General features: G+C 45.1%; 1 protein-coding gene across 1 annotated transcript in view; it reads right to left on the bottom strand.

The window, feature by feature from the left end:
• Positions 1-27,066, bottom strand: part of MYO5B (myosin VB) — a gene marked incomplete at its 5' end in the record, with an annotated part of 119,775 nt that overhangs the window by 27,280 nt on the left and 65,429 nt on the right. The window contains 10 exons of the mRNA XM_042028169.1: positions 2,409-2,471; positions 4,006-4,143; positions 5,224-5,343; positions 6,079-6,227; positions 7,590-7,674; positions 12,460-12,699; positions 16,898-17,137; positions 19,879-20,035; positions 21,829-22,040; positions 24,904-25,015. Coding sequence (XP_041884103.1) covers positions 2,409-2,471; positions 4,006-4,143; positions 5,224-5,343; positions 6,079-6,227; positions 7,590-7,674; positions 12,460-12,699; positions 16,898-17,137; positions 19,879-20,035; positions 21,829-22,040; positions 24,904-25,015 — 1,516 coding nt within the window. The remainder of the gene's footprint in view (positions 1-2,408; positions 2,472-4,005; positions 4,144-5,223; positions 5,344-6,078; positions 6,228-7,589; positions 7,675-12,459; positions 12,700-16,897; positions 17,138-19,878; positions 20,036-21,828; positions 22,041-24,903; positions 25,016-27,066) is intronic.

Raw genomic sequence — 27,066 nt, 5'->3', positions numbered from 1 at the left:
CCCTGCCGACATGGGTGTCATGACAGTAATTATTATAGTATTAATTACACCAAGACAGCAAGCTGGAGGACAGCAGACACCTGTGAAGTATCAGACTATGTGCTGGTTGCAGAAACCAAACATGCGCGGCCACCCAGTAGCACGCCACGCCTTGTATTGTCCTGCTGGAGGGGCTTTGAGTGCCAAAAATGTCTGAATGGGACACTAAAGTACAGAATCTTACAACAACAGAATAGTCTGAGTTGGAAGGGACCTTAAAGCTCATCTTGTCCAAATTGAAAGAGAGAAGGTTTAGACCAGATATGAGGAAAAAATTCCTGGCTGTGAGGGTGGTGAGGCCTTGGCACAGGGTGCCCAGAGAAGCTGTGGCTGCCCCATCCCAGGAAGTGTCCAAGGCTGGATTGGAGCAACCTGGTCCAGTGGAAGGTGTCCCTGTCCATGGCTGACTAACTGGTACCTCACAGGCCATTCAAGAGCATCTACAGCAAGACTTTCCTGTGTGTGAGCTTTTAGGCATCTCAGCCTATTTCCCCAAGATAAAGTCTTTTTAAGCTGGTAAAAATGAAAAGTAAACATATTCACAAGAAACTCTTAAAGGAGTCAGAGATAGTACAAATATTTGAGATATAAATTAGCAGGAGAAATAGAGAGCAGAGAGGAGGAGCTCTGTCATAGCCATGAAGCAGCTGTGAAGGGGGAAGGAGGGAAAAGAAGCCCTCAAAATCAGTAGTAAGTCACTCTTTTGTTACAGACAGAGACTTCAGGCTGTGTCCTATGTTCAGATGTCAGGAAACAGCAGGGAGGTGTATTTGTCTCCCTTTTTCAGTGGCCCCTCTCAGGAAAGCACTCCTATAGGGAATGTGAAATCCCTGCAGGTTCATTTTCCACCTGTTTTAGTCTAAAAGTTAAAGAACCCTGCATTTTTAGCAACACATGCCTCCTATTCTTGTGAAATGGTATTAACGTTAAATGGTATTTTAAAGCTTGTTAGATATATAGAACTATGGATGCTAGTATGTTAGTATGTAAAAAGTAGGAAAACCCAAAATTAGTGTTTCCACTCTGAACTTCCAGGGTTAAACCTTGAAGAAAACAGAGTTTGTGAACTCACACAGAAGTCAAAACTCCAGATGCCATTTAAGGAGGTGGTGGTTCTCATCTGCTGGGTTTTCCCCTTCCAAATTGCAACTCCACTTTGCTTTACAAGGCCAAGAGACTTAAACCTTGCACAGGTATGTTCAACCAGCTGGAAGACACTTGGGCAGTGACCTTGCCATGCCTCTTCTCCAAGGGGCTGTGCAGAGGTACTAAGGAAACTCAGGGGGGTTTCCCTCCATCACAAACAGCACATTTAGCCAGAGCTACACCACTATCATGCTAGGAAAATAGAAATTGGATGGATTAAGTGCCATAAAAATCTACTGCTAGAGATAAGGGCTTAGTGAGGGTTGGACATCCTTTCCATCTCTAATTTCTGCTTTTTTTTTTTTTTTTTTGCATCCTTCTGAGGAGATGATGCAGAAGCAAATATTGGTATTACTACTGACAGATGGTTTAGCATCATGTTATTCTGGATAACATATGTTCCTCTGGACTTCTCAGTTGCACTGCAATATTTGTTAAGGGGATAGAGAGAAAAGGAAGATGGAAAGGTAGGTCTGCACTGAAAAAACAAACAGTAAAAAAAAACTTTCCCCTAGTAACCCTATCCTAGGAATTGGTTTTCTGAGGATAGGCAGGACATAAAAATTGGTCCAAAACAGTCAACGCCAGAGGTGTTTGAGTACAGTTAGAGCAGGGGGATAGAACCCACAGAAGCTGCAATAGGAGCCCAGGGGGCTTCAGTTGCTCTGTGGGAACAGAAACTCAGGATTTATAGCTTGGGAACAAGAAGAATTCTAGGGTAGGGCAATAGCTGGGAAGACACAGGATGACTGTGGTCAGCCAGCAGTTCTGCTGGGAGATGGAGGCTATTACTGCAATTCACACCACAGATTTATCTGGGTTTGACCTGAGTGGCACTTTGGGAAGGCACGGAAAGTGGGTAAGAAGCAGAGCTGGAGCCTGGAACAAGAAACAGCTGGAAGAATTTACACCTACTGCAAAGCCACCTGCTGAGACCTGAGTGTCCCAACGAAGCCCCAGCGGGAATACCTGCTGTGGAAAAAGCCTCCTCCACCATGAGTGGGTTTGTTACCTCCAGGGATAACTCAGAGACAGGCAGACAGCAAAGAACAGATGGTGCCCCAGAGAGAAACATCTGTGAGCCCACCCCAGGCCCAGGAGCTGATGGAGAGCTACAGTTTTCCAACTGCCCTCTCTAACAGAGGTTACAGCAGGTTTCACACAGTTTGTTTGGGCTGCTGGAGTCATGCAATAGGTTACAGCACTAAGTAGCACTAACTCACCTTCAGGCTGTTGTATGCAAAATCTTCATGTTCCGGAGTCACTTGAGTCTTGGTTTCAATTACCTGTGCAGATTAAAGAAGTAAATTTGTATTTAGGGGCAGGCAGAGGAACCAGCACACAGCACAAGGTAGCTGGGCACGTCTCCATCAGCAGCCAGCCCTGCTGGCCAGCTCAGCTATAATAATGTCATTAATTGCCATCAGACAGCATCCCAGCAACACCAGTGGGGCAGAGGACACTCCAGGAGAAAATGGTTTAATCTCTCATTAATATCCTGACAACTGTGCCTCGTTGCAGCTTTCAAAAAATGACAGTCATTAAGGGAACAGTCTTCAACACAGCAGTTGGAAAAGAGGTTTTTAATCCTCCTGCAGCAGGAATGAGAGGCTGGGGAAGTTTCCTGTTCACGTGTTTCCTGTAAATTGTTAGGGGTGATCGATAAGAATATCTAGTGAAGCAAGTAAATAACTACTGTTGATGATTTTGTTGAGTCTCTTACTGCATTTGTTCCAAGGCACATTGATCTCACACTGCAGAGTAATAACGAAAATAATTCCCAAACAAAGCAACATAAGTCCCAGGAATTTCAAATATGTTGCCGAGAGGGATGGCATTTGCCCAACAATTTGTAAAAGAGTGTCTTCAGTGCTTCAGGACACCAAGCACACAGCACTGCTGTTTCACAGCACACTGTGGCCTCTGACAAGCCACAGAGCCTCGGCTACAGATGGAAGGGAAAACACATACAAGAGATCTGCTATTAAAACCAACCCCCCATCCCAGCAGTCAGCTCACCACAACCTAGAGAGCTGTATTTTCAGACTTATGGACTCCTGTCCCCTAAGTTACCACTGGGCTGTCAATAACCTTAATTTTTTTAATATACATGTTTTTAAATTGCTTTCAAGCAAGCAACCCAAACTGTAGGAAGTTTGTTTTCAGTTTGTTTTCACAAGGAAGGAAGAATACAGCAAAAGAATATCCCTGCCTTGCAACAGAAATGAAGAACCCATTCTTCTAACAGCTATCCTGATATTTCTGCTTTACTATACTACTTTTAACCTGTATTCCTCTATGATCATTACAGAGGAAAAAAACCCAACCAAAAACACACAGATGATGATAATACAACCAAACTGAGGACACCAGCCTGACTGACCTGTGTGTGAAGGGCTTTTTAGCTCATGCCACACACTGCTGGATGGCAGGAAGCCAGGACAGCAAAGAAATGCTTGAATAACACAAATCATCCAAAATGGAAGGTTGCTGGACATGGAGGGTGCCACATGTGAGACACAGGGTCAGTGCTGGTGAAATAATGCGTGCCAGAACTGATTCTACACTTCATTGATTTGAAGATGCTAAGATACTGCCCTAAATACCTTATAACCAGTTTGTTTAAAAAAATAAATAAAGCAGTTCTGTTCAGTTGTCCTTAGCTGACAAAAAAAAAAAGTTTATCTCCACTTTCCAGATGCATTTGTAGCCTCTTATGTTGAACCTGCCACTCTCAAAGCTCATCATGTGGCCTCAGGCAATCAAGGAAAGCCAGTTACAAATATGAAATATTAGTGTCCATGAAAAGATGCCTCTTGCCTGTGATTTCTGTCTCTCTTGCTCCTTTTTCTCCAGCTGGGTTTGCAGTTTCTTCCTCTCCAGCTCAAGCTCCCTCACTCGCTTCTGTAGCTTTAGGAAGAGGGTCATGTCCATGGCTGCTTTCTCCATCCCAACCTCCTGGAGAAGAACAGGAGAGAGAAAAAAAAGACCTCAGTGTCAGGTTTTATAACCATGTACAGTGCCAGATGCACCCTGACTGTACATCAGCCACAGCCAGGAACAGGACATCCTAAGAAACACATTTACTTCCAAATCCACATTTTAAACACCTGTTTTTACTGTCAGTAAAACAGCTGACTTGTTTTAATAAATCCCTAAATGCTTAACAACCCAATAGGTAACTGGGCTGATGGGGGCTAAGAACATCAGAAATGCCCTACTGGGTCCCTTTTAGTCAAGTATTTATTTGTTGGGGGGTTTTAGCTGCCTTCACCTGGAATACTTTGTACCAGAGCATGGTCAATACTGATTCTTTTGACTTGAGAAAACGTTTTCAGAGCAGTTCAGAAATACTAAAGCAGCATAACACAGCAGCCAGCAAAGGGAAGTGGGGGCTTCTGCAGGAATGGTATTGGTACACAAAATAAGGTCCTGCCAGGGGGTGGCAGATCCTAGGGACATTCATCACCCACAAGCGCTCTCATGTCAAAGAAGTGGAGCTTAAAAAGCAGCCTGTTCTATCAGATGTGAGTAAAAAACACATTTCCCTTTTCCACAGGATTCTTGATAGCCGAGGAATAATTTATGCTGCTCTTTTCTGCATTAGGAGACTGTTGATTTGATTACAGGGGCTGTGCTGGCCAGCAAAGCATCGTGAAGATGCATGGGAATGAAAATGCTTGGGGCAAGAGGGCAATGAATTCTGGTGTCCTTGCGGAGAAGGATCATGATACAGTCATGATCCATCAGTGCTGGGTGTAACTGCTGTGATGAATTTTCATCAGTCTTTAAGCTGGTATGGCCCAAAGACAGCACTTTGTTATTTTTAGAGCTCTGATGCTGCAAACAAGCAGAGTTTGCAGAGCACCATAACCCTGCAGTCCCTCTCACACAATTAACCACGCACTTCTACAGCATGGAATCAATTTTATCCATCGCACCTTATTGCCTGACCTGCACTGCCCCGCTGTGCTCCAAACCCCACACCCATCACCCCCAGAGCTGGGCTCCCCTGCTCTCCCTCCTGACTGACTGTACCTCCACCTGCTGTATCACATCCTCGGTGTCCCCGATCTCAGAGGTGCAGATGGATGGGTTGTTGGAATCAGACTCCAAGCTGCTCTGGTTGGATGGGTTTCTCCTGTGCCCCGGTGCTTGCTGCCAAGAAATGATGCAGACACATAAAGCACCTGGTGTTAAAGGATTCCTCTTGAAGTGTTGCTTATTTAGAGCAAATATGTGACTGTATACTAAAGTTACCTTATAGAGAACTATGTTTTCTAGGTTTCTATGCCCTAACCCTAAAATTCACATCAACACAAACTGCAAAAGTTATATAGAAGCTCAGTTTAAAAATTCTGCATGAATTAAAGGCTCTCCATGACACCAGATGCCTGGTAAGTGTAAACATGCAAATCTGAGCTCAAGGTTGTGCTGCTGACAGCACCTGCCAGGTTTAAACACTCAACCTTCCACCAAATCCAGCAGCACTCTGATTTTCAACACTTTTTCTAACACTTTAGCAATGCTGAACCTAAAGACTCTGAGTTTGGAAATTCTGAAGTCATATTGCCGGAGGTTTTTTTGGTTTGTTTTTTTAACCCAACACCTACACATGAGCATCACTGACACAAAAGCAAAACAAGAACAAGCGTGATCCAGTTTTTGCTGAGAATCACAGACATCTCTAAGCCTTTCACAGAGAAGCATGGAAGACCAAACCCCTTTCTCAAGGCACACGAATGGTTTGGCTCCAGTGCAGAAAGGTATTCTTAGAAATACCAAGCACAAACTGCCCAGTAATGGCAGTTCTATTAAGTGTTTTGGGTTTGAGTGAGCCATGTTATCCAGGCACCAACATCAGGGAAACAGGAGTAATTCCACTTTCATTACCTTTATAATTGTCATTTCATCCCTCAAGTTGTCATATCTCTGCTCCAAACTTGAATACTCTTTTACCAGGTTCTGATAACGAGATCTCTCCTCTTCCAGCTCTTTCTTCATCTGGATATTTTCCTCAACCGTGTTTCGTGCAAATTCATCTTTAAAATAGGAAGAAAAAAAGAAATTATGAACTTTAGCTCAGAAACAAGTTTCTTGTAAACATGTGCAACAACAATAGAATGAACAAAATACTCTCTTCCAAGAGCCTTTAAAATGCATGTAAGCATTCACTAATATTTGGAGAATATTACAATCTCTATTTGTCTCCTCAACATTGGAAACAGCTTGAGCTCTTCTGCTTGCAGAGCAGTCCTTTGCCTTGAGTTAAAGAGAAGGCACCAGCACCTACAAACCATCATTCAACTGTAGCAGCTCCAGCTCCCATGGGCCAGCCATAAACCCACTTAAGAAAAGACCAGCACAGTACAGAAATACATTAATGTTGAAAAAGTGGTACTTGCAGCATTTAAAACTTTCCTTTCTGCCTGCCACCAGCAGCTTTGGTACAGGAGCAAATCAACAACAGCAGCTCTTGTTCATGTCATCATCAGCCATTTACCATGGCAAGACTGTGGGAGTTCAGAGAATTTTATAATCAAATAAATTCAGTTACTTGTTAAAAACTCCTTCCTGGAAGCAAACCTGGTCCCTCCTGTTCCTGAGGAACCAGGCAAATACAGCCCATGTGTTGTTTTAAATGGGTGAACAACAAACCAACTCCCTCTACTTGCTTTCTCCCATCTTAGATGCTCCAAAAGCATCCTGTAAGGGATGAATAAATATTTGCAGCAAGTTTCTTCTTAACATGTTATCTTCATTCCTTTATTTTGGTGAGACCAAAAGGCACTTCACAAGTACCATGGAGCAGTGACAGTTACATCCACAGCATGATGATCTCTGTAAATCCTGCTACAAAATCAAAGCTGAAAAGGATGACAAAAAATAGAAAAGCTCAATACATGCATGAGAGTCCCTTTTGTGAAATGGGATTTTCCCAGGTTGCTTCCCCTATGTATGACTTGTCAGCTAAGTGTCTGCATTTAAAAAGCACTCACAGACTCGTGTCGCACTAGAGAAATCCTTTGTCACAGCTCAATAATGTGAATTGTGATGCCCCTTGGATCCTTTATTCATCATTCTTGGGACACTGCTATTCCCTACTCCAACAGCTTCACTGCCTCCCACACCACCTGCAAGAAATGCTCTAATATAACTGGACTAAAAGGCCTTTCTAGGTACTTTATTCTGTATTTCACCAATTAAACTGGCCTCTGGCATATCACCCACCAGTAGGATAGCATGTACAGGGCGACTTGCACAACAAAATAGTGACAAAAGCCAGTAGGACAAGGGTCACAGGAAGACTAGCACTTTTCAAGGCATGGAAAATGAGCTTCAGGGGAGAAGATTAAGCCCTTGTCTAATGGAGGCATTACGACGCTACAGGCCGTTTTTCCTACCTTCAGACTGACAGAGAATCCTCCTGTTCAGCTCCTCTTTTTCCTGCTTCAGGAGAGCATTTTCTTCTTCCAGGTCGGAGATACGCTATGGAACAAGGGAGAGAGTTACTGCTGGCTGCAGGGCAGAGCTCCTGTGGGGATTAATTTCACCTGGCAGGAGACAGGGGGCTTTGTTCAGCCACTCTTTGCTCTTTGAAATATCTGTTCCCCTGTGCTTTGCCACTTGTCCTTTGTACGCCAGTAGCTGAAACACTGCTACAACAGAGACTAACTTTCCCTTTCCTGAGTGCATTTCTTCCTTAAATCAACGTTTTCAGCAGAATCTTGTAAAATACTGAACCGCTGGACTTGGTGACCATGACCTGCAGGAGTGAAGCTCTTGCAAGTGATCAGGTCATCAAATCAGAGGTTTGTTTTTACATCTCCATGGCCTTCATCACTGTCGTCAAGTCACAGCCCCGAGTCACAGCTGCTGGGGAAATAAATCTGCTGATTGTTCCCAGAGATGTAGCACTTCAGGAGCCGAGATGGACACAGTGAATGTGAGCTGAGTGAATAGGTCAGGCTTTTTTAACTTATTGTACCAAATCCATTTAGTACAGTGAGTCACTTCAGTGCTTCCCACAACTACAGAACCTCTGGTGCAGTGAGGAATGACACGTACCAGGGCCCCTGGCAATACAACAGCAGCATATTTAGCAATTATCAACAACAACAATTGCCTCGTAAAAAATAACGAGAACAGGAACTAAGTCCTGCGAAATGCTATTTTCACTTGTCACAACTGCAAGGCTGGACTGATGCTGACAGCAACCAATCCCAGAACACTATTCAACCTCAGGAATTCTGGTGCATTCGACAGCGCTATCTCAAAACACACAACCATCATATTATCAAGTGAAATACGCTGCCACAGCTAAGCAGGATGGTTCTGCTGCTGTCAGGTGGGAGAATGCACATCATCCCAGCACATGTCATTCCCTACGCCTGCTCCTTCACTTCCTGCAGCCACTGCTCAGGAAACAGCTACACACAGCAGAAGGATCTCAAGACGCCAACAATAAACAACACTGTAAACACCATAATAAGAGTTTTCAAAGCCCAAGAGTAATAATTTTGCTGTCACCACTAGATTAAATTTATAGGCAGCCCAGCTGGCATGCATTCCTAGCACAGATTTCAGTCTTCCACACAAGCATGTTCAAATTAAGGCATTTTATCAAACACTGCCTCTGCCAGATACATACTAATGCTGAGGACAAAAGCACAGTGAATATTTTCTTGTAAGTCACGACTGAATCAGTCCTATTCCATGCACAGACTGAAAAACCTCCCCACCCATTACTCTCCCTGTTCATTTACCCCAGCTGTCTGCACTACATCTGTCTGCACCTCTCCTAGAAGGCTGGAGTCTGGATGTGCAATTAGGAAGTGAAAAACCCCCAAGTTTAAGCATACAGAGCTACTGGTGTTTTAAATGCTGTGAACTGAGCCAAGATTTTAATATTCTGTGCCAAAACCAACTGCACTCCTTCACCATAAATCACATCTGCCATTCGATCAGCACTAGTGTCTTCAAGGCAGGAAGAATTCTTAAAAAATTGGAAAACAGATGCAGGAGTGATGGAATAGAAGGAAAACCTGTGCTGCAATGGGACAGCAAGGAACTGGACTTGTTTATCCCATCAGGAAAAGATTAAAGGCAATGGGATTAGTTCATTGGGTGCTGATAAGGAATTCTCTGCCCGAAGCTACGATGGTTGGAAAACAAAACTGACAAAAATCTTGAGTATTCTCAGCTCTGCTGAGAGTGTATTTGGAAGAGAAAGACTTAATAGAATCCACAACAATTATTCCCAATCCAGACTGGATACGGGTATTTCTAAAATGTCCTCTTGAGCCACTGAGCTTGTTTCCCGCATTCCTGTTTCTACGTGGAACAGGAAGAAGCTCAGAGTTCCAAACCTATGTGTAACCAAGCCCAGTGGGAATGAGAATGGTCCACTACACACAGGGAGAGGCAAGGGAAGCAGGTCACACAACAGCCAAACAGCACAAACCCATCCCTGGTACCTACACAGGCACCTTTTGTACCTCTTGCCCACCTTCCCACAGGAAAGAGATTTTTGGAGGTGCTTCAAATGCAACAGCACCTGCTTTGAAAGATTTCTGTGGAAGATGCTGAGCAGGGAACGCTTGTGATGGCTGCAACCCTTATTATGTGTTACCCTGGAACAACCTGCTCATGAGATCAGCCTCCCATCCTCCCCCAGTCTTGTAAGGAAAGGACAATGGCATTTAGCATTTTCCTAATAAAATTCCTGGCCAGGCTGTGAATTATCCTAGCTTACCAAGTGAGAAGATTACATGCTACCAAAAGCACCAGAAGGAGCTGTTGGTACTTACCCAGATGTTTCAAACTTTATCACGAAACTAAATAATAAGAGCTATTCTAAAATTAAGGACTTGGAGAGAATAGCTATGACAAAGAGATTAAAGGACTTTTTTCCCAGTAACTAAATCTTAACTGACATGGATTTGCAGGAGCTGCAGAAAAATTAAAGGCTCATCCCAGTCTCACTGAGAAGTGAGATGTCTTTGAGAATCTGTCCCAGTACAACCACACCCATGGTGTCATCTTGATATTGAAGGTGAAAACTGCTTCTCACCTGACTTTAGTTTCATGATGCTCCCCAGCTTCTAGCAGATATTAGAACAACTCAAAAATCTCTTCCCAGAATTTTTCTTGGAAAATGTTCTGGATAAATTAATGTTTTTAGGAAGGAAACAGGTCCTCTTCGTCTTCCCACTGACAAGGAACCAAAGGGAGCAATGGAAACCTAATGCCAGAAATGGGAGCCTGCACTGCTCATTAGAAATGTTTTATAATTAAACTGTTTACTTTCATGGTAAAATGCACAGTATTTGCTCTGCTGTAGGCACTTTTACAACAACGAATAGCTTCTGCTTTGTTTTCATGCTTTTTAAAAGCATTTCTTCAGTGCTCAAAGGGGATTTGCAATCAAGAACAAAGAGACACAGTTTATCCCCAGCTGCATCACCTTCAAAATCAAGCATCCTTTAGGTCCCTAAAAGCCTGTGCTGCAACCAGCTGATGAACATCTTATAATTCAGGATCTTACAATTTTAAAAGGAAATCACTGGTTTCACATGTCCCTGTGTGCGTGTGTGCACCACAGGTGCAAGGAGTGGAGTAAGCGATCACCTGGCAGCTCTTGATCCAGCCAACAGGCTGCTCACCTCTTTGAGAAGTGCACCCAAAAATGCATTTCAGTTGTGGCAGCGGTTCAGGGTAAATCACCCTGACCGCAGTCCCCCACCGCAGCTTCTCACCCAAACCTACCACCTGAGGGTTCAGCCTCGAGGGGAGGCTGGCCACAGCAGTGGTGCTGTGTGAAGTGCACTAGAAGAGACTCATCTGGACATTCTTCCACTACAATAGAAACAGCTAATTCCAGGCTTTTTTCTTTTTTTTAATTTCCAAAAGTGACTCATCCTCAGGTTGTCACACACCAAGTACTGCTCTAGAATAACATCTGCAAAACAGCTTTTTCTTTGCAATTTATTGAGTAGAAAAGCCCTAAATTCTTTCCAATAGCACGGTCAAAGATTCAATTCAATTTCTGGCGCAGAAGAGATATCATGGATTTAACTTGAGCAGCAGAGGGAACTTGCATTTGCAGAGGGAAACTGAATTCATATCTCAGTGCCTCAGGTTAAGAGAACGGGTGTGCCTCAGAATTAATCTGATCAGCAAAGAAATTCAGGGCAAAAGGTCCATCTTTGCTATTGGCAAAACAAACTTTACAGTCTGAAGTCTCTTTCTCCCACTAGAATGCCTTCTTGTACAATGGTGGCAGTGTTGGACCACTTCCACCCCAAGAGATAAAGCTCAGGAGCTGGACTTGATTGTCCTTGCGGTTCCCTTCCAACCCAGGATATTCTATGGATTCACATGAAGGACGAAGAAAAAAATAAATATATTTAGTGTATATCCCAGGTCCAAACCCTATAAAAGCTCATAACAACCAGCAGCTGGTACTGGAGCAGTGCCTCTCCTCAGGAAGGGAAGCTGGTCCACACACAGGTCATACTCCCTGTGTACCTACAACACCAGACATGGAAGAAACTGAGCCTTGTGTCCCATCCCGGGCTGGGATGAGGAATATTTACATCTTCCTAATATATGCAGCATCTGTGACAACCCTCTCCAGTAATTTGCATTACATGCCACGAGGAATCACTGTATATACATGAAGCTCTGCTATATACATGAATCTCAGGATCTTAGCAGCCTCAAGTTGTGCCAGGGCAGGTTTAGATTGGATATTAGGGAAACTTTTTTCACTGAAAGGCTTGTAAAGCATTGGGACAGACTGCTAGACTGCTCAGGGCAGTGGTGGAGTCATCAGCCCTGTAAGTGTTCAAAAACCACATGGATGTGGCACTTGAGGACACAGTTTAGTGCTGAACACAGTGGTGCTGGGCTGGTGGTTGGACTTGGTGATTTTACAGGTCTTTTTCAACCTTTGCAACCCTGTGATTCCATGATATTCATGGTTACTAAGCATCCTGATTTCCAGATGTGTTTGGGTTTGGGGTGTTCCCTTGAGGTTGGCAGCACAAAAGGCATTAGGACGGGGTGTCCTGACACAAAGCAGCTCTGCTCCTGCAGGGATGTCCACCTGTCCTTGCTGCCCCATGGGCTGGCTAAAGACAAATCCTAGGGGCCTTCAGCAACAGAAATAATAATCAAAGAACAGACACTCCCCTTCAGAGCTGTAAAGAGTGAGCTTTCACCACTATGGCCACCTGCAGGAGACAACCTGAGGCAGACTGACAGACGTACCTTCCTCAGCAGGTCCTTCTCCTTGCCGTGGCTGTCCTCTATGACCTCTCTCTCCCCATGAGCCTTCTCCAGCTCCATCCGGAGCTGCTCCATCTCTCCCTGCAGGCTGAGGAGCTGGTTGTCATCGCCCCGCTGGCTCTGCTGGTACTGCTGCAGCTCCTTCTTCAGCTTCTCCACCTCAGAGGAGTGGGCTGATGTCAGCATGGACAGCTGCTCATTCAGAAGCTTGTACTCCTTGTTCTGCAGTCAGCATCCCAAAAAGAAGAAAACAAGAGCACAAGTGATGTCAATGCATGCAGTGATGCACTACAAAAGCAACCACTCAAATCCTCGAGCCTGGTGGGTGACAAGCCCACAATAACAAATGTTACCATGCCTATGCTAATGAAGCTCATAAAGCTAAAAGCTATTTCTAAACTGTGACAAAAGCTCAATAATATTTTGGCAATGATTACAGAAGCATTTGTTAAATTGGTATTACACTGACATCACTCAGAGCAAAGGCAAACAACTCTTGGTAGCACTGGCAACCAAACCAAAATACTACACTTCTACTACAGCTTCCAAACAGTATTGCTTATTAATGCAATTGGTTTGCAATTTTGGGGGGGGGTTGTAGTATTCCTTTTGCAGTTTACTCCTCTATTCCTGACTTCCATGGCTGCAGAAACCTGGGGTAAAAATGCAGAACTGCCGCCTCAAGCACAAGGAACTCCCAAAACTCCAGTTTTAAGTCAAGTGCCACCTCCGTCATCTTGTTATTTGCTCAGGTTTTCACTTTTGAAGCACTTAGCAGAGATTTGCTCCTGAGTTTTGAGAACTGGAAATTCAGCAGGCTTAGCTGATTTTTGGGCTTCAAATCGAAGTCAATGGGCTCCACATTGTACTAATAAAACATCATCATTATTAGACATCCAGAGGCCAAGGACCAAGAGCTGATTCATTAAGAGCCTACTACATAAGCCCTGCTGACTTTGGGTAGATAATCTTGATACCAAAAGAACCATTTTGAAATTTAAAATGCAGTCTGGGTTTTAAAGTTTTCTCTGATCATCCTTTTGGCCCCTCTTTATGTGACCTCTCATAGCACCCCTTCTCACTGCCTCTCAGTGCTCTGAAGCAAGACTAAGACACATCTCAAACGGAAAAACAGGTCAATGAGGCACATTAATATTTCTTCCTTTACTCCCTTGTAATCAATTATTAATGAACATCAAAATTCAGCATTCATATCATATTAGGAAATTATAATTTCTGCATGACCAAAGGCATTTCATAGAACCCTAAAATTATTTGAGCTGGAAGGGATAGGAAAGCTCATCCCATTCCACCCCCTGCCATGGGCAGGGACACCTTCCACTGTCCCAGGCTGTTCCAAGCCCTGTCCAACCTGGCCTTGGACACTTCCTGGGATCCAGGGGCAGCCACAGCTGCTCTGGGCACCCTGGGCCAGGGCCTGCCCACCCTCCCAGACAGCAATTCCTTCCCAATATCCCATCCAGCCCTGCCCTCTGGCACTGGGAAGCCATTCCCTGGGTCCTGTTCCTCCATGCCTTGGCCCCAGTCCCTCTGCAGCTCTCCTGGAGCCCCTTTAGGCCCTGCCAGGGGCTCTGAGCTCTCCCTGGAGCCTTCTCTTGTGCAGCTGAACACCCCCAGCTGTCCCAGGCTGGCTGCAGAGCAGAGGGGCTCTGCACAGAGATGTGTTTGCAGAACCTTGTGTCCCGAGATTTCTGTACAAGGTTTTACACACCACCGAACTGAGATTTTCATGCAAATACAAGAAAAATGCACAGAAATGGTTTTGGGGTTTTTATTAGCAACCAGAGACAGGACAGGGCATTTACCGGGTTGCTCCCCACTGCAGAGATTGCTCAACAGACCCTGTTAAACTTGAACTTGCTTTATTTTCAATCATTATCTGTATAAACCCTGCAGATCTGAGACAGTCCTGGTTTCAACCCAGGCTCTGTGAACAAAACTAGAGTTTATTTTGCTACCAAAGGCAGATGCAACAAATTCATCATTCCTGTTACCCAAACTAGTTTTATTCACAATAAATGCTTACGGAGATAGGGCTGCTTGCAGAGACAGTGTAGAGAGAGCTCACAGTGTGCCTAAATATTGGCTACATGAACATAGAACACTAAATTAGGTACCAGCCTTAAAGTCTCTCAGGCAATTCCAACAAACAGATTTAAAGAAAATTAATTGAAAGAAAAAAAAAAAAAGAAACAGGAAAAAACCATGATCCAATGTAAACAGAAAAGGAAGTGCTCCAATGAGGATGTTTTGCAGCAAAATAGATCAAAATCTTTCTTGTGTGTGCAAAAAATCCCTTACCTGATTAAAAAACTTAATTAAATTATTCCAGTTACAGATGCCAGAGCATCTGAGCTGAGGCTGACATACAATAATAGGTTTTAATGTTTTCAAAGAAAAATCTCTTCCTTAGGGGCACAGGGAGGATTACATCTCTACTCATGCATGAGCTGAAGTAGCAGAAATAGAAACATTTTTTTCCACAGCTACTCAAAAAAACCAGTACAACTGCAGCTTTCCAGGTTACCTGCTATATACTTTTTTTCTTAGAAAGTTAATTGGTATTTTCAAAGGTTGTGTTTATAGATTAGCAAGAACTGAAAGCAAGATCCTCCAGGGAAACTACGATGCAGCAAATGCACCGTGCCAGAAAAAAGATTCAATGCACTGAAAACAAAATCTACTGGAACGGTGCTCATTAGCACTTCCAAAGCATCCCACGGAAACCTGGCAGCCCTGGAAGGATGGTTAAAGTCAGCTCACTGGACAGAACACCACATGTAATCCAGAGCAGGAATTCTTTCCTGCAAAAGCTACACAGAAAGCATCAAAGAATACCCTTCAAAATGGTCTGTGGAGAGACTGAGGGAGAGCAAGATGAGCTCAAGACCATTATTTCTGCCTGGTTAAAAGCTCTCCATGACTCCTTCCCTAAAGCAGATCCTTCTGCTGTTTTCATAACCCGTGACAGGAAAGCCAGCGTTAATCAAACACTGGAGTTTTTTTTCTGTTATTGTTCTACTCCCACACTTCTCCTAGCAAGGAAATTGGAAAAAATACAGACTAAAAAACACTACTGATGTTCCAGTGCCAAGTCCAGCAGCCCAGCAGATCCAACACTGATGTTCACACTCCTCGCAGAAGTTCAGCCCAAAATACCTGGACCTGGAATTAATCATCCTATTTAATTCAACCAAATCACCTTCTGGATAAAAGGTCATATCAAACCTTATGATGAGAGTTTTCCATTCCTAAGCTACTGTTAGCAAAATCTAAGTATGGAAACAGGCATTTTAAAATTAAACACCAGGGTTTGAGCGCTGAACTCTGTTGCTGTGGAATTAATGCACTGCAGCCAATTAACACTGCAGTGAGAGTGACCGCAGCAATGCAAACCCCTGTGTGTCCTGACTCCGCACTATCTGAGCCACCACAAAGCCATCTGTCATCACCACCATCACAGGACTGCTCACGTCATACAGAGCTGAGGAGATTTCAGGTGGCGAGGGAGCTGTGTGGGACGGACAAGGGTCCCTGACAACATCCCAGAATGATAAACTGGAATTGCCACTAACTGGTGCTACAAATAAGGAGTTGTCCTGACTGAAGAGAATGTTCTCCCGCCTGTAAGAAGCCACTTTAAGGATACAAGTGGATATGAATTTCCCTGTTGGTATCAGTCAATACAACTAGGTCCCACTCAAAATTTCTTATGATCACCCCTCAATTCCTTGTACAGCAACACAGAAGGTATTTAACAGAGTAACTTGCACATATTAGTAGGTGGAAAAACTATTCTGCTAAGTGTGTAGTAAAACCATTTTTCTGCAGCTTATTAATGGCAAGTGGCAACTGATGAAGATGTCCCTGTGATCAAATACTCACTGTAAGATCATCAAGTCATCCAACGCAGGGATCTGTCACATCACACCATCCTACCCCTCCCCTTACTCCTGGAGAGTTGCTGTGTCTAGCAACACAAACATGCTCAAACTACTTTGTATTTACCCAAATTGCTATTCATCTTCCAGGGAATGTGACTCTCAAGATACATGGTTCATAGCACCAGTGGTGGCAGACACTCTGCACCCTCAGTGCTCACAGAGCAAAACGCACAGCAGGGCAATCCAGCCCCAAACCCGTGACATTGGATCCCACATGGAGCTGCCTTGGGTTTTCAAGCAACACCTTCCAAAACTGCCGTTTTATCTTCCCCCTCCGAGCCCTGCTGGGCAGTTCCCACAACAATTCCACTGCATCTTGTGCAGCTCCCTGAGCAAGCTCTGTGTCCCACCCTTACAAATGCCTGGCTGCCACCACCATGACCCCTCCCAGAAAACACGGAAAGGCACAAAGCAGCAGCTGGGCCCAGCCTGTCCCAGCACAGCGCGGGACGTACCTGCTCATCCACCTTCCTCTGCAGCTGCACCACCTTGTTTTCCATGCCGATGTTGAGCTTCTTGAGGTGCTGTGCCGAGCGCGCCTCGATGCGCAGGGCCCGGAGCTGGCGCTGGGCCCTGAGGCGCCGGAGGTGGCACTGCAGCACCACGGCGGCGGCCCGGAGCCGGCGGAACCGCACGCGGGCCAGCCAGCCCCGGACGTACTTCTGCAGGATGATGGCCTTGTGCTCGATCAGCATCTGCAAAACATTGGCACAATGGGACAGTTAACAGAGAGAAGGCACAGAATTTTGGAATCACAGAACAGTTTGAGTTGGAAGGGACCTTAAAGTTCATCCACCATGGGCAGGGACCTTCCACTAGACCAGGCTGCTCCAAGCCCCATCCAACCCAGCCTTGGACACTTCCAGGGATGGGGCAGCCACAGCTTCTCTGGGCACCCTGTGCCAGGGCCTCCCCACCCTCACATCCAAGGATTCCTTCCCAATCTTTCCTTCAGCTTAAGGCCATTCCTGGACGGTCACCTGTTCAGGTAACAGCAACTCTGGTTTGGCTGCAACAGACACTTAAACAATTCCCAAACTGCCTTGGAAAGGGCTTCTCCTCCAAGGAATGTCCTGGTAGGTGCAGGGCGTGATGGCTGGAAACGGAGGCTGTTGTTTTGCCCTCTCTTTCATGGACAGTACTTCAAACCCTGCTCCTGGAGGCTTCTCCAGGCACTGTGCTCAACTGATGCAGACAGGACACACCCAGACCTCTCTTAGGAGCCTGGCTTCTCTCACTGCTTGGCCACTGACATGAGGAGGTAAGATCCTGGTTGGTGAGGACTTGGTGGGAGCAGGTGACATCTGGGCCTAACTGCAACTTCATGGACCTCCTCAGAATAGCACTGAGATCAACCAGAGCCACAGCTCCAGAATAAACAGTCATTAACAGACACACCAACACTTAGCAATGAATTTACTGCCCCTCAGCATCAGATATAACCCACACCAGAACGGATCTGTAGATTTTTTCTGTGTTCCACCTCTGCATTATGATAATTTTTACTGCAGATAAATGCTGTCCTGGTGGGATTTCATATCGGGTGGATAACCTTCAAATAAAACCGTGAGTCCTTTCACTACAGTCTGCAGCCAGTTCTCTAGCATGATTCAATTCCTAGTAATTTGTATTTGTTTTCATGAAATTTCTGGCATGTTTGCATTGAATTTCTTCCCCAAAATTTACAGCTATCTTGTCAGTCAGTGGCAGTTCAATTTTGTCCTCTATAACTGAAGGCTGGCATTTTAGAGATACAAACAGCACATTGTTAATACCTTCCTTATGCTTCAGTCTGCCAAGGAAATAAATAGGAGAATTTGAAGATTGCAAGACACTTTATTGTTATTAGTTTGGGTTAAGTTGTCTCAGAAAAGGTTATCCTATGAGCTCCTCTTACAAATATTTTGTTTCACTCTAAGGCTTTCTTTGCAATTGCGAATTTTAATTCAGAATAAAGGGATTATGTGAATTTAGGATGCAGCAAGAATTACAGTGAAATAAGCTTTGTATGTCTCCCGCCTTGGCATTCATAAATGAGGAAAGCCAGGGATACCCACAGAGGTAGAAGAAACCCCACTGCATTGCCTTGGGGACTTATTTCAGCTTTACAGCAAAATTTTGGTGGACGCTGGGCATGCCCTGACCCCAGAGATCGTCACCCAGAGCCTTGCATCTGTCACTGAACATGCACTGGAACTAACACCTATATCCAACATCTATACCCAGGTGCTCCACAGATTAAGGGTGTTCCGACTAGAGAGGCCTGGCCTTCAGCCAACTTCTATACCTTGTTAAGATTTGGGTGGCCTTGAATCTCAGGGAGTTTAACTGCTGGACCAGCTGCCTCCCACTGCAGAAGCTTCCAATTTAAAAAATAGATGTTGAAAAAGCAGTGGCAGCCCAAATTTCTTATCACTAGCTGCCATGTCTCAAAGGACAACTGTGGTCTCTCTGGGAGGTCACCAGGTGTCCAGGTAACCTCAATTATTCCCAGGAACAGGCTTTCCCCTCATGATGCCTCTCACTTCTTGGAGTAACCCCACAACCCAGTTAGGCACCAGTTTAGGTGACTACCAGCACAGTGCTGGATCTGAGCAGTGGACAGAAGATTCCCCAAAGCCGTTCTCAGTTACCTGACAGATAGTAGCTGCAGAGGGACTGGGGACAAGGCATGGAGGGACAGGACACAGGGAATGGCTTCCCAGTGCTAGAGGGCAGGGCTGGATGGGATATTGGGAAGGAATTGCTGTCTGGGAGGGTGGGCAGGCCCTGGCACAGGGTGCCCAGAGCAGCTGTGGCTGCCCCTGGATCCCAGGAAGTGACCAAGACCAAACTGGATGGGCTTGGAGCAATGTGGGACAGTGGAAGGTGACCCTGCTCACAGCAAGGGGTGGAATGCGGTAATCTTAAAGGTCTCTTCACCCAAACCACCCCTAGATTCAATGATTTCTCACTGTATCACCGCTGTCATCAAACTCTAAATTCTTTGTGTCCAACTCCTGGTTTAACACAGAAAGCTAAAGGAGAGAACTAATTGAAGAGATATTTCTATCAATAAATGACTTATTACCTTCCATGACAGACCCTCCTTGTCTTCCCACCCTACCGGGAGCAGCCCCTGCATGCAGCTCTGACACATACCCAGTGGGACAGGGAGGTTTTAGCAGAGCGTAGGTTAGATCAAATGACATTTCCAGATCTCCACAATGCCTCCCAGCACCACAGTGACTAACTCCATTTAGCTGCTCCGCTGAGGTGCTGCTGCCAAAATCTCTTTTGCTCGCACAGCTTTAAATAGCAAAGCTTGCCGTCACCGTCCACTCTCCGGCAACACCAGGGGCTGTCAGCTTCACAAACATCAACAACACCACAACAAACACATCGCAGAAGTAAATATAAAGGCTCTCGTCATGCAAAGACCCTCCTGGAGGTGTACCTGGTGGTAAATCCTCTTGACAAACATGCCCCGAGCAAAAGCCTGGATGGTGAGGGTGGCATTGCGGATCCTCTGGAAAGCCCGGCGGATCCGCAGCATTCGGTACTGCTTCTGCAAGATGATGGCAGCCCTCGTCCTCCTCAGGTGCTCAGCAAGCCTGCAATGCACAGGAGGAAGGTCAGCGGGGAAACTAAACTCCACTTCTTCCTGTTGCAGTAAGTTTTAAACCAGGCAGAGAGGAAAACCTTTTGTCCAGTGTGGCTTGATGGTACTCAGGAATGAGCACCCCAACAGCTGGGCTAAGAGAGCCTCCATGCTACCAGACAGCAGCCATGGAACCCAGGAGCACTGGAACCACAAATCAGCACACCTCATTGTTCCCAAACAGCATTAAACCCAAGTATTCCCCAGGTTTTCCTTGGTTTGAACTCTTTGCCTTGCGTCCTTGCGCCAATCAGTGCCCGGGTTGGTTCCATCACTTCCCTGACTATAAATAGCACGTGTCACTCAGGGTACCTACTGACTCAGTGAAAACAGCAGCAAACTGATCAGGCATTTAAACTGGTGTACACTGCTTTGGTAACATTCCTGAGTAGAGCCTCGAGCAATTCAGAGACAGTAAATAATGAGGGATGTGGTCAACTCCACACCACATTTCTCCCATTCTCCAGCTGAACTCATGTTCAATTTGCTGTTACACCGGTTAATAAATGCTCATAAACCTTCCATTTAATTTGACAATTAGCTTGTTTTGCTGAATTTACGATTCATTTATTGCTCTCAGCATGCAGCATTATTCAGAAATTTGATCCACTTCTTTTATTTTGTGAAAAGTGTACCAAAACTAAGAGCCACATCGGATTGGTTTATATATTCCTCTGATTGAGGTAAATGTTTTCTCATTAGGACCCATTGAGCCAGGGCTTACTGAAGAGGATAAGAGATGGTCTGTCTCCAAAAAGAGGAGGCAGCAGTTACTCCGATGCCATCCAACCTTACAAACCCTGCACAAAGAGGGGAACTGAAAAATTATGTAGAAGGAACTCTGCAGCAGCTGGTTCTCCCTGGCAGCAACCCCTTTCACAGCCACACCACCACAAATTCAGCTGGTATCTCTGATGTTCTTCTGCTGATTGTCTGACTTGAATAAGGGGCACAAGAAGGGAGGTGGCCAGTGTGTTGGGATACTGTTCCATTGCTTCACTGCTCCCTCACATCCACCCCACACCTGCCACCAGCAGCTCACTCTCCAGCGGTGTTACCTACATAAACCCCAGCAAGCCACTGACAGGAGGGAGCTTGAGGTTCCTGCACAGAACGAGTCAACTCTGAGCTCTGTTACTCTCTACTGTACACAGCCCTCCTGCCAGTGATTTGGAGTGATTTTCCTCATTACAAAGGATACAGCCAGTCAATCCTGAGAACTCCCCTTGGACATCACAGAGGCACAAACCTGGTCCCTGCAGGGGAGGAGTGCTTACCAACTAGACAGCTCTTCCCTGGCTGATCTAAATGCCCTTTACCAAAGGCAGTCCCAGGAAAATATTAGTTCTATGAAACACTTTTACATAAATCCTTCAGAGTACAGTATTCATCTCATTATAACCAGATTGTCTACGTTATGACCTTGGCCCAGCACCCAGAAATTAAACTAATGTAGATATGAAACCAGTTTGGGGCAAAGAATTTTGACCTCTTGCCCTTAAACAAAACTGGGGAGAGGAGCCAGAAATAAGTCCTGACTTTAGCTGAGAAACTCTCACCACAGTGCTACCCACACGCACATTACGCATCTTGCTTTCAAGCAAGCAGAGTATTTTCAAAGCTTCTCCTATGCAACCCCCAAGTTTAAGATCTAGAAGATGCAAAGGATTGAAAACACAGGTGAGCAGAGGTGTTTTCACACTTGACTTCCCAGCTGGCCCCTCTCTGGGGCTCCCCAGGACCCACCTGCGTGCCAGGCACCCGCGGGCATAGCGCTGCAGGACGAGTGTGGCTCGTTGCAGCCTCTGGTACTTGGTCCTCTGCAGCCAGCCCCTCACCGTCTTCTGGATCATGATGGTGGCAGCCCTGAACTTATCTGCTCGCAGTTTCTCCAGATATGCCACCTGGCCTGCACGGAAAAAGATCTTGGTACGGCCAAACTGGAACTTGTCCGGATCCTTTTCAAAAGCATAAAAGAAACTACATTTAATTAAGGCAAACATTACTTGTTCTCTTTTTGTTTTCTGTTTAAGTTGATCAGTAGATACAAAGTGAAAACACCACTTTGAATCAAATTTATCAACTCACATCTCTTCTTAATTGGGTAATGAAGATATTATTAGACTCCATTACTAGACTTACTCGATTACTAAACTTATTAGACATTATTAGATATCATTAGACTTATTAGATTTACTATACTTGAGCGTATATATACCCATTAAGGAATGCAGCACTAGGACTCAGTCTTAAACTCCATATATTTACACAAATTTTGAAGGGGTTTTGGGTTGGATTTTCTGTGGTTTGTGGGGGGTTTTTTTGGTTAGTTGGCTTTGGGGTTTTTTTTGTTGTTGCTGGGGTTTGGGTTTTTGTGGTCCTGGTTTTTTTGGTTTGGTTTTGGGGTTTGGCGGGTTTTTTTGTTTGCGGTTTTTTGTTTGTTTTTTTATTTGTTGGGTTTTATGTAAATAGAGAAATCACAGAATTACAAAATTGTTTAGGTTGGAAGAGACCTTAAACCTCATTGTCATAGGTTAGCAAGCATAGTCCCGGAAGGGACGTCCTTGCTAAGGGGTGCTTACAGTTTCCTCTGGGAACTGATAGAACCTATCAGCTGGCCAGTTTGAATATGGACAATTCTCCAAGCCACTTAAAGTTGTGATCACCTCTGTGATCCCCATTTAAGAATAGACAAACTCCCCCTCCAAGCTCTCTCTCGTTTCCGGCGCTGGGACAAGTGGCTGCAGGCCCCGTGTGGGGGCCAGCGGGCCCGGCCAGGCCCTGCCTGGGCCAGGCCGGGCCGGGCCACGGCCATCCTGGAGCCATGGACCTGTTCCAGCCGTGGAACCCCCCCCACTGCCTTGCCGTGGGCAGCCGGAGCGGCTCGGCTCTCCCCCCTCTCCACTGCGATAAGAAAAATTCAACATTCCAGCTGCAAAGCTGCAAGGCCGAGGTGAGATTAACCCTTTTATTGCTGTGAAGAGCTGAAAACCTGAGGGAAGAGAGAGAGGAGATGCTTAAAGCTGAAATTCTGTTGTGAAGCTATGATATATCAGAGTATCCTGTTGTAATTTCATGAAGATCTGGGGGGTGGAGTGTTCAACTCGTGAGCAAAAGCACCTGCGCTGAGATAGGCAGATGCTGACGCAGCTGTAATTTCATGAGAAGTTTGGACAGGGAGAGATGAACCAGATGAGGACTTTTGCTCCAAAGGGGAAAGGAGAAAACCTCAGTCCGTAGAGATGAACCAGATGAGGACTTTTGCTCCAAATGGGAAAGGAGAAAACCTCAGTTCCTAGAGATGCTCCCAGAGATAGTCCTAAAGATGAAGATGATGAAGACCCTTTGCTCCCAGGGAAGGAGAAGGGCCTCTGTTTTTGTTTCTGAACGGCTCAACCTTAAAATTGTACCCCAAAAAACTTCAAGAGTGGACCCTCGAAAGCAGTTGCGGGAAAAGCTGCAAGTCGGGGGAAAGGACTCACACGCAGGCAGAGAGACTCCTCTTCCTAAATGGACTGAACAATATTTGGAAGTGGGCGGCTGTCTCGTTGTGATAATGTTTTCATAGCATGAGCAAGAAGAGACTTCTCTCTCTAAATGGACTGAACAAGGTTATTATGGAAGTGGTAAACAGACTGAACATCTTAAGGGTTGTCTTTTCACATTGTCAGTGGGAGAAGGGAGGAAGGTGGGGGGAGGAGGAGAGTTCTGAAGGTGGTATAATTTTTTTTCTTCTTTTAGGTCTGTTAATAAACTTCTTTATATTCTTTCAAGTTTGGTGCCTGTTTTGCATTTCTCCTAATTCTTATCTCACAGCAGATAAACAGTAATGAGTATTTTGGACCAAACCACTACACTAAATTGGTGTTTCCACCCGGTTACAAACCGAACCCGCGACACTCATGTATATCCAAACCCCCTGCCATGCGCAGGGACACCTTCCACTAGACCAGACTAGAAATGCAACACCAGAGCACTTCCAGAAAAAGATCTCTTTCTCACAAAGATTAAAAGATTTCTTTCTGGAAAATGAATGCTTACATCTACAAATCATACACACACTGCAAAAGACTCTGCAGCCAAGGGAAACACTGGGTGCAAAAAGAAAAAAGAGAAACCCAATTGGGTAAATCCCTCAAAATCCCACAGGAAAACAAGAGATCAAACATTAAAACCTGTCTAAGGTGCTGGGCACATTCTGGGCCACTCAACAGCAAGAAACCTTTGCGTGCACATTTGCAATTTAAAAACAATGCCTACAAGCAAGTAGTAAAATTTTGGGAAGGAGAGGTGGCAAAACCTTCTGATTAGTTTATGGTAAAAAAGTCCCAATCTGTGGGATGCCTTTTCCATACAGGGCCATTGAAAGTCTTCCACACATCAAGATATGGCATTTACTGCACTTTTCCCACTCATCTGTGCAAAGAGGCGTTTCATGATTGACTAAGGTTCATGACGTTGTCCCAGGCTGGACCTCTGAAACGTGCTCCAGCTGTGGTTAGGCAAAACCAGAAGGAGGAGCTGGGGGGACACATTTTTTTAAAGTGGCCAGTCATTCATGTGCAGCTAGTGACAGCAAACTCTGGACTTCACCAGCACTGAAATTATTTGTTCCTCTTCACCACAAGCAAGACATGCCATGTCCCACTTTCTCCTGCCACCTCCTCGCAAGACTCCCTCCTTTTGGGAAAACTCCCAGGCTGCCTGGGGTGCAGAAGCATCTGCACGAGCAGCAGGTGAAGCTGGAGCAATTTCAGACCACATCAAAGCCATGAGTTCTGTGCTTTTAAAATCATTGACAAAGATCTGGTCCCAGCTCACCTTAATGAGGTCTTCCAACAGGGTCTGACAGATCTGCCTCTTGTCGTTCTTAGAGAGGTCTCTCTTGTTCATAAGCACGCGGTACCTATTGAAAAAGTCAGGGTAGGACCACCTGAAAGCAAAGAACACACTGGGTTATTCTGCATGCTGGGCACTATTTCATTAAAATAAAGTGCTTGGGAGTCGTAGACAAGTCAAACCGTGAAATATTTCAAGGGATCTCTCACCACTACCCTCAGCATGGACCAAAGCCACCCAAAAGGAGCTACTCACCCCCAGCCTGGCCCCAGTCTCAGACACTAAATGATCATGTCAGGGCCCTTCTAGCCTGGAACAGAAAAGCTACAGATCACCCTGTTTTCACCCCTGATGTGCTTCCCGATCTGCTGTTCTCTACCACTCAAATGCAACAATGCTGCTCCCGTCAGAAAGGAGAATCTAACTTTGGAGAAATCACGGATCTCTTGACTGCCCAAAACCAAAAATTAAAAAGCAATCTTGATAAAGTTATAGGCAATGAATCACATAGATATTCATTGGGTTTTTGTGTTCCCAAACTCTACTGAATATTAATTTGAATCAATTGACTCACTAATTGCTCCATGTTGAGGTCTGTGACTGATGCCCTTCAAACAAACACAAAATCTTTTGGCTCTGGAAAGACAAAGCAGCCCCTTGGAAGATGCCTCACTGTCTCCAGCAGCAAAGCTTCCAAACAGGCAACACTAATTGAAGGAATTAGAGCATTGTATCCTACTGCTAGGAAATATCATCTCCTGCTGCTGGTGATAGATGCAGAGCCTGCAGACTGGGATCCTGAAATTGCTTCAGCATCTGCCAAGTTTCAGCATTCTCTAAATTAACACAGTGAGTTATAAACCCCTCAAAACCTGAGTTTTTAATTAACACTAGGCTTTTCCAGCAATGTCCAGAACGACCATTGATATTTCATCAAAATACGCATAACAAATGTCAAAGGGAGACTGGAGAGAACCACAGAGAATTTGATTTGCCCTCACTCAACAAAACCACCTGATCCTCACCTGTATGGATGCTCTGGCCACCAGGATGAGAACACACTGTGTGAAGAGCTGCCGTACAGAAACATCCCCTCCACCCAGAAGCCCCAAGCATATCTTAATTTTTGCATTACTCCACCAAATTCTTCTTATTTTTCCACTTCCAGGGATTAAGTGTGGGAGGGAAAATAAATTGCAAAGGGCCAGAGCAATGCTTGTGACAGGTCTTGGCCAGTTTGCAGTGGTGAGGCTGAGAGAGACCACCTGAGCAGTCACAGCTGCCAGCTCTACAAAATAACTTCATAAAACAGAATAGTTCAGTTGGAAGGGACCTGCACAATCATCTACTCCAGCTGCTGCCATCTCTCATGAAACACCTTGAAGGTTGGAAGCTGTGGTATTTGCTAAGACAGGCATATTGCTGATTTCAAAATACACAACCAACAGAGTTTTGTGTCACTTCAGAAAAGGCAATGGGAGGAAAGCCAGTTTGATTAAAAGCAACACTCTAATTAAAAGAGTACAGCCGAAGGAAATGTTTGCAAAGGGAGTGAAGAGAGAAAAAGGAAAAAAAAAGTGTTAAGGATTGGGAAGCCACATGTAACTCCTGCATGGATTGGCAAAGAATATGGGATGGCAAAAACCAGAGAACCCTTAGGATTGAGCCTGAAACCAAAGGCAAAAGGGGGGGGCTCCTGGAGGCAGAAGCATGAGGGAAATTGTGATGAGAGGATTTCCCATGCTCAAAATGCTCCGATTAGTTCTGGAGCAGCCAGATTTAGTGCTGATTTAACTCCTGTCTACATGGGCTAGTCCTGAGGCCAGGCAGCTACTGCTACCCACCCTCAAATAACCAAAAGTACTGGATTATCACTAAATAAACTAAGATGCTGGCTATGAGGAGCTCCCTCTGGGGCGAAAACTGAATACAAAGATTATGCAAGACTACAAGCTTGTGTCCTGTAGGGTTTAACTTAAATGTGCCTTCTCTTTGCTTCCTCAGTGCCTCCATTTTATAATTACATTTCCCGTTTTGCATTGTGCAAATAAAACCCATTTTCATTTCAAGCACGCCCGGGGTTTACACAGCTCCAGATCAAACCTGAGAGGAGAAGCAGAGCATGCAGTGCCTGAGGCACCCAGC

The sequence above is a fragment of the Corvus kubaryi genome, unplaced genomic scaffold, assembly GCF_017639235.1.
Source record: "Corvus kubaryi isolate FWS band 111438036 unplaced genomic scaffold, C.kubaryi_AGA036_p1.0 37308, whole genome shotgun sequence".
Classification (NCBI taxonomy): domain Eukaryota; kingdom Metazoa; phylum Chordata; class Aves; order Passeriformes; family Corvidae; genus Corvus; species Corvus kubaryi.
The sequence above is the reverse complement of the archived record's forward strand: the minus strand, read 5'-3'. Positions and strand labels throughout refer to the sequence as shown.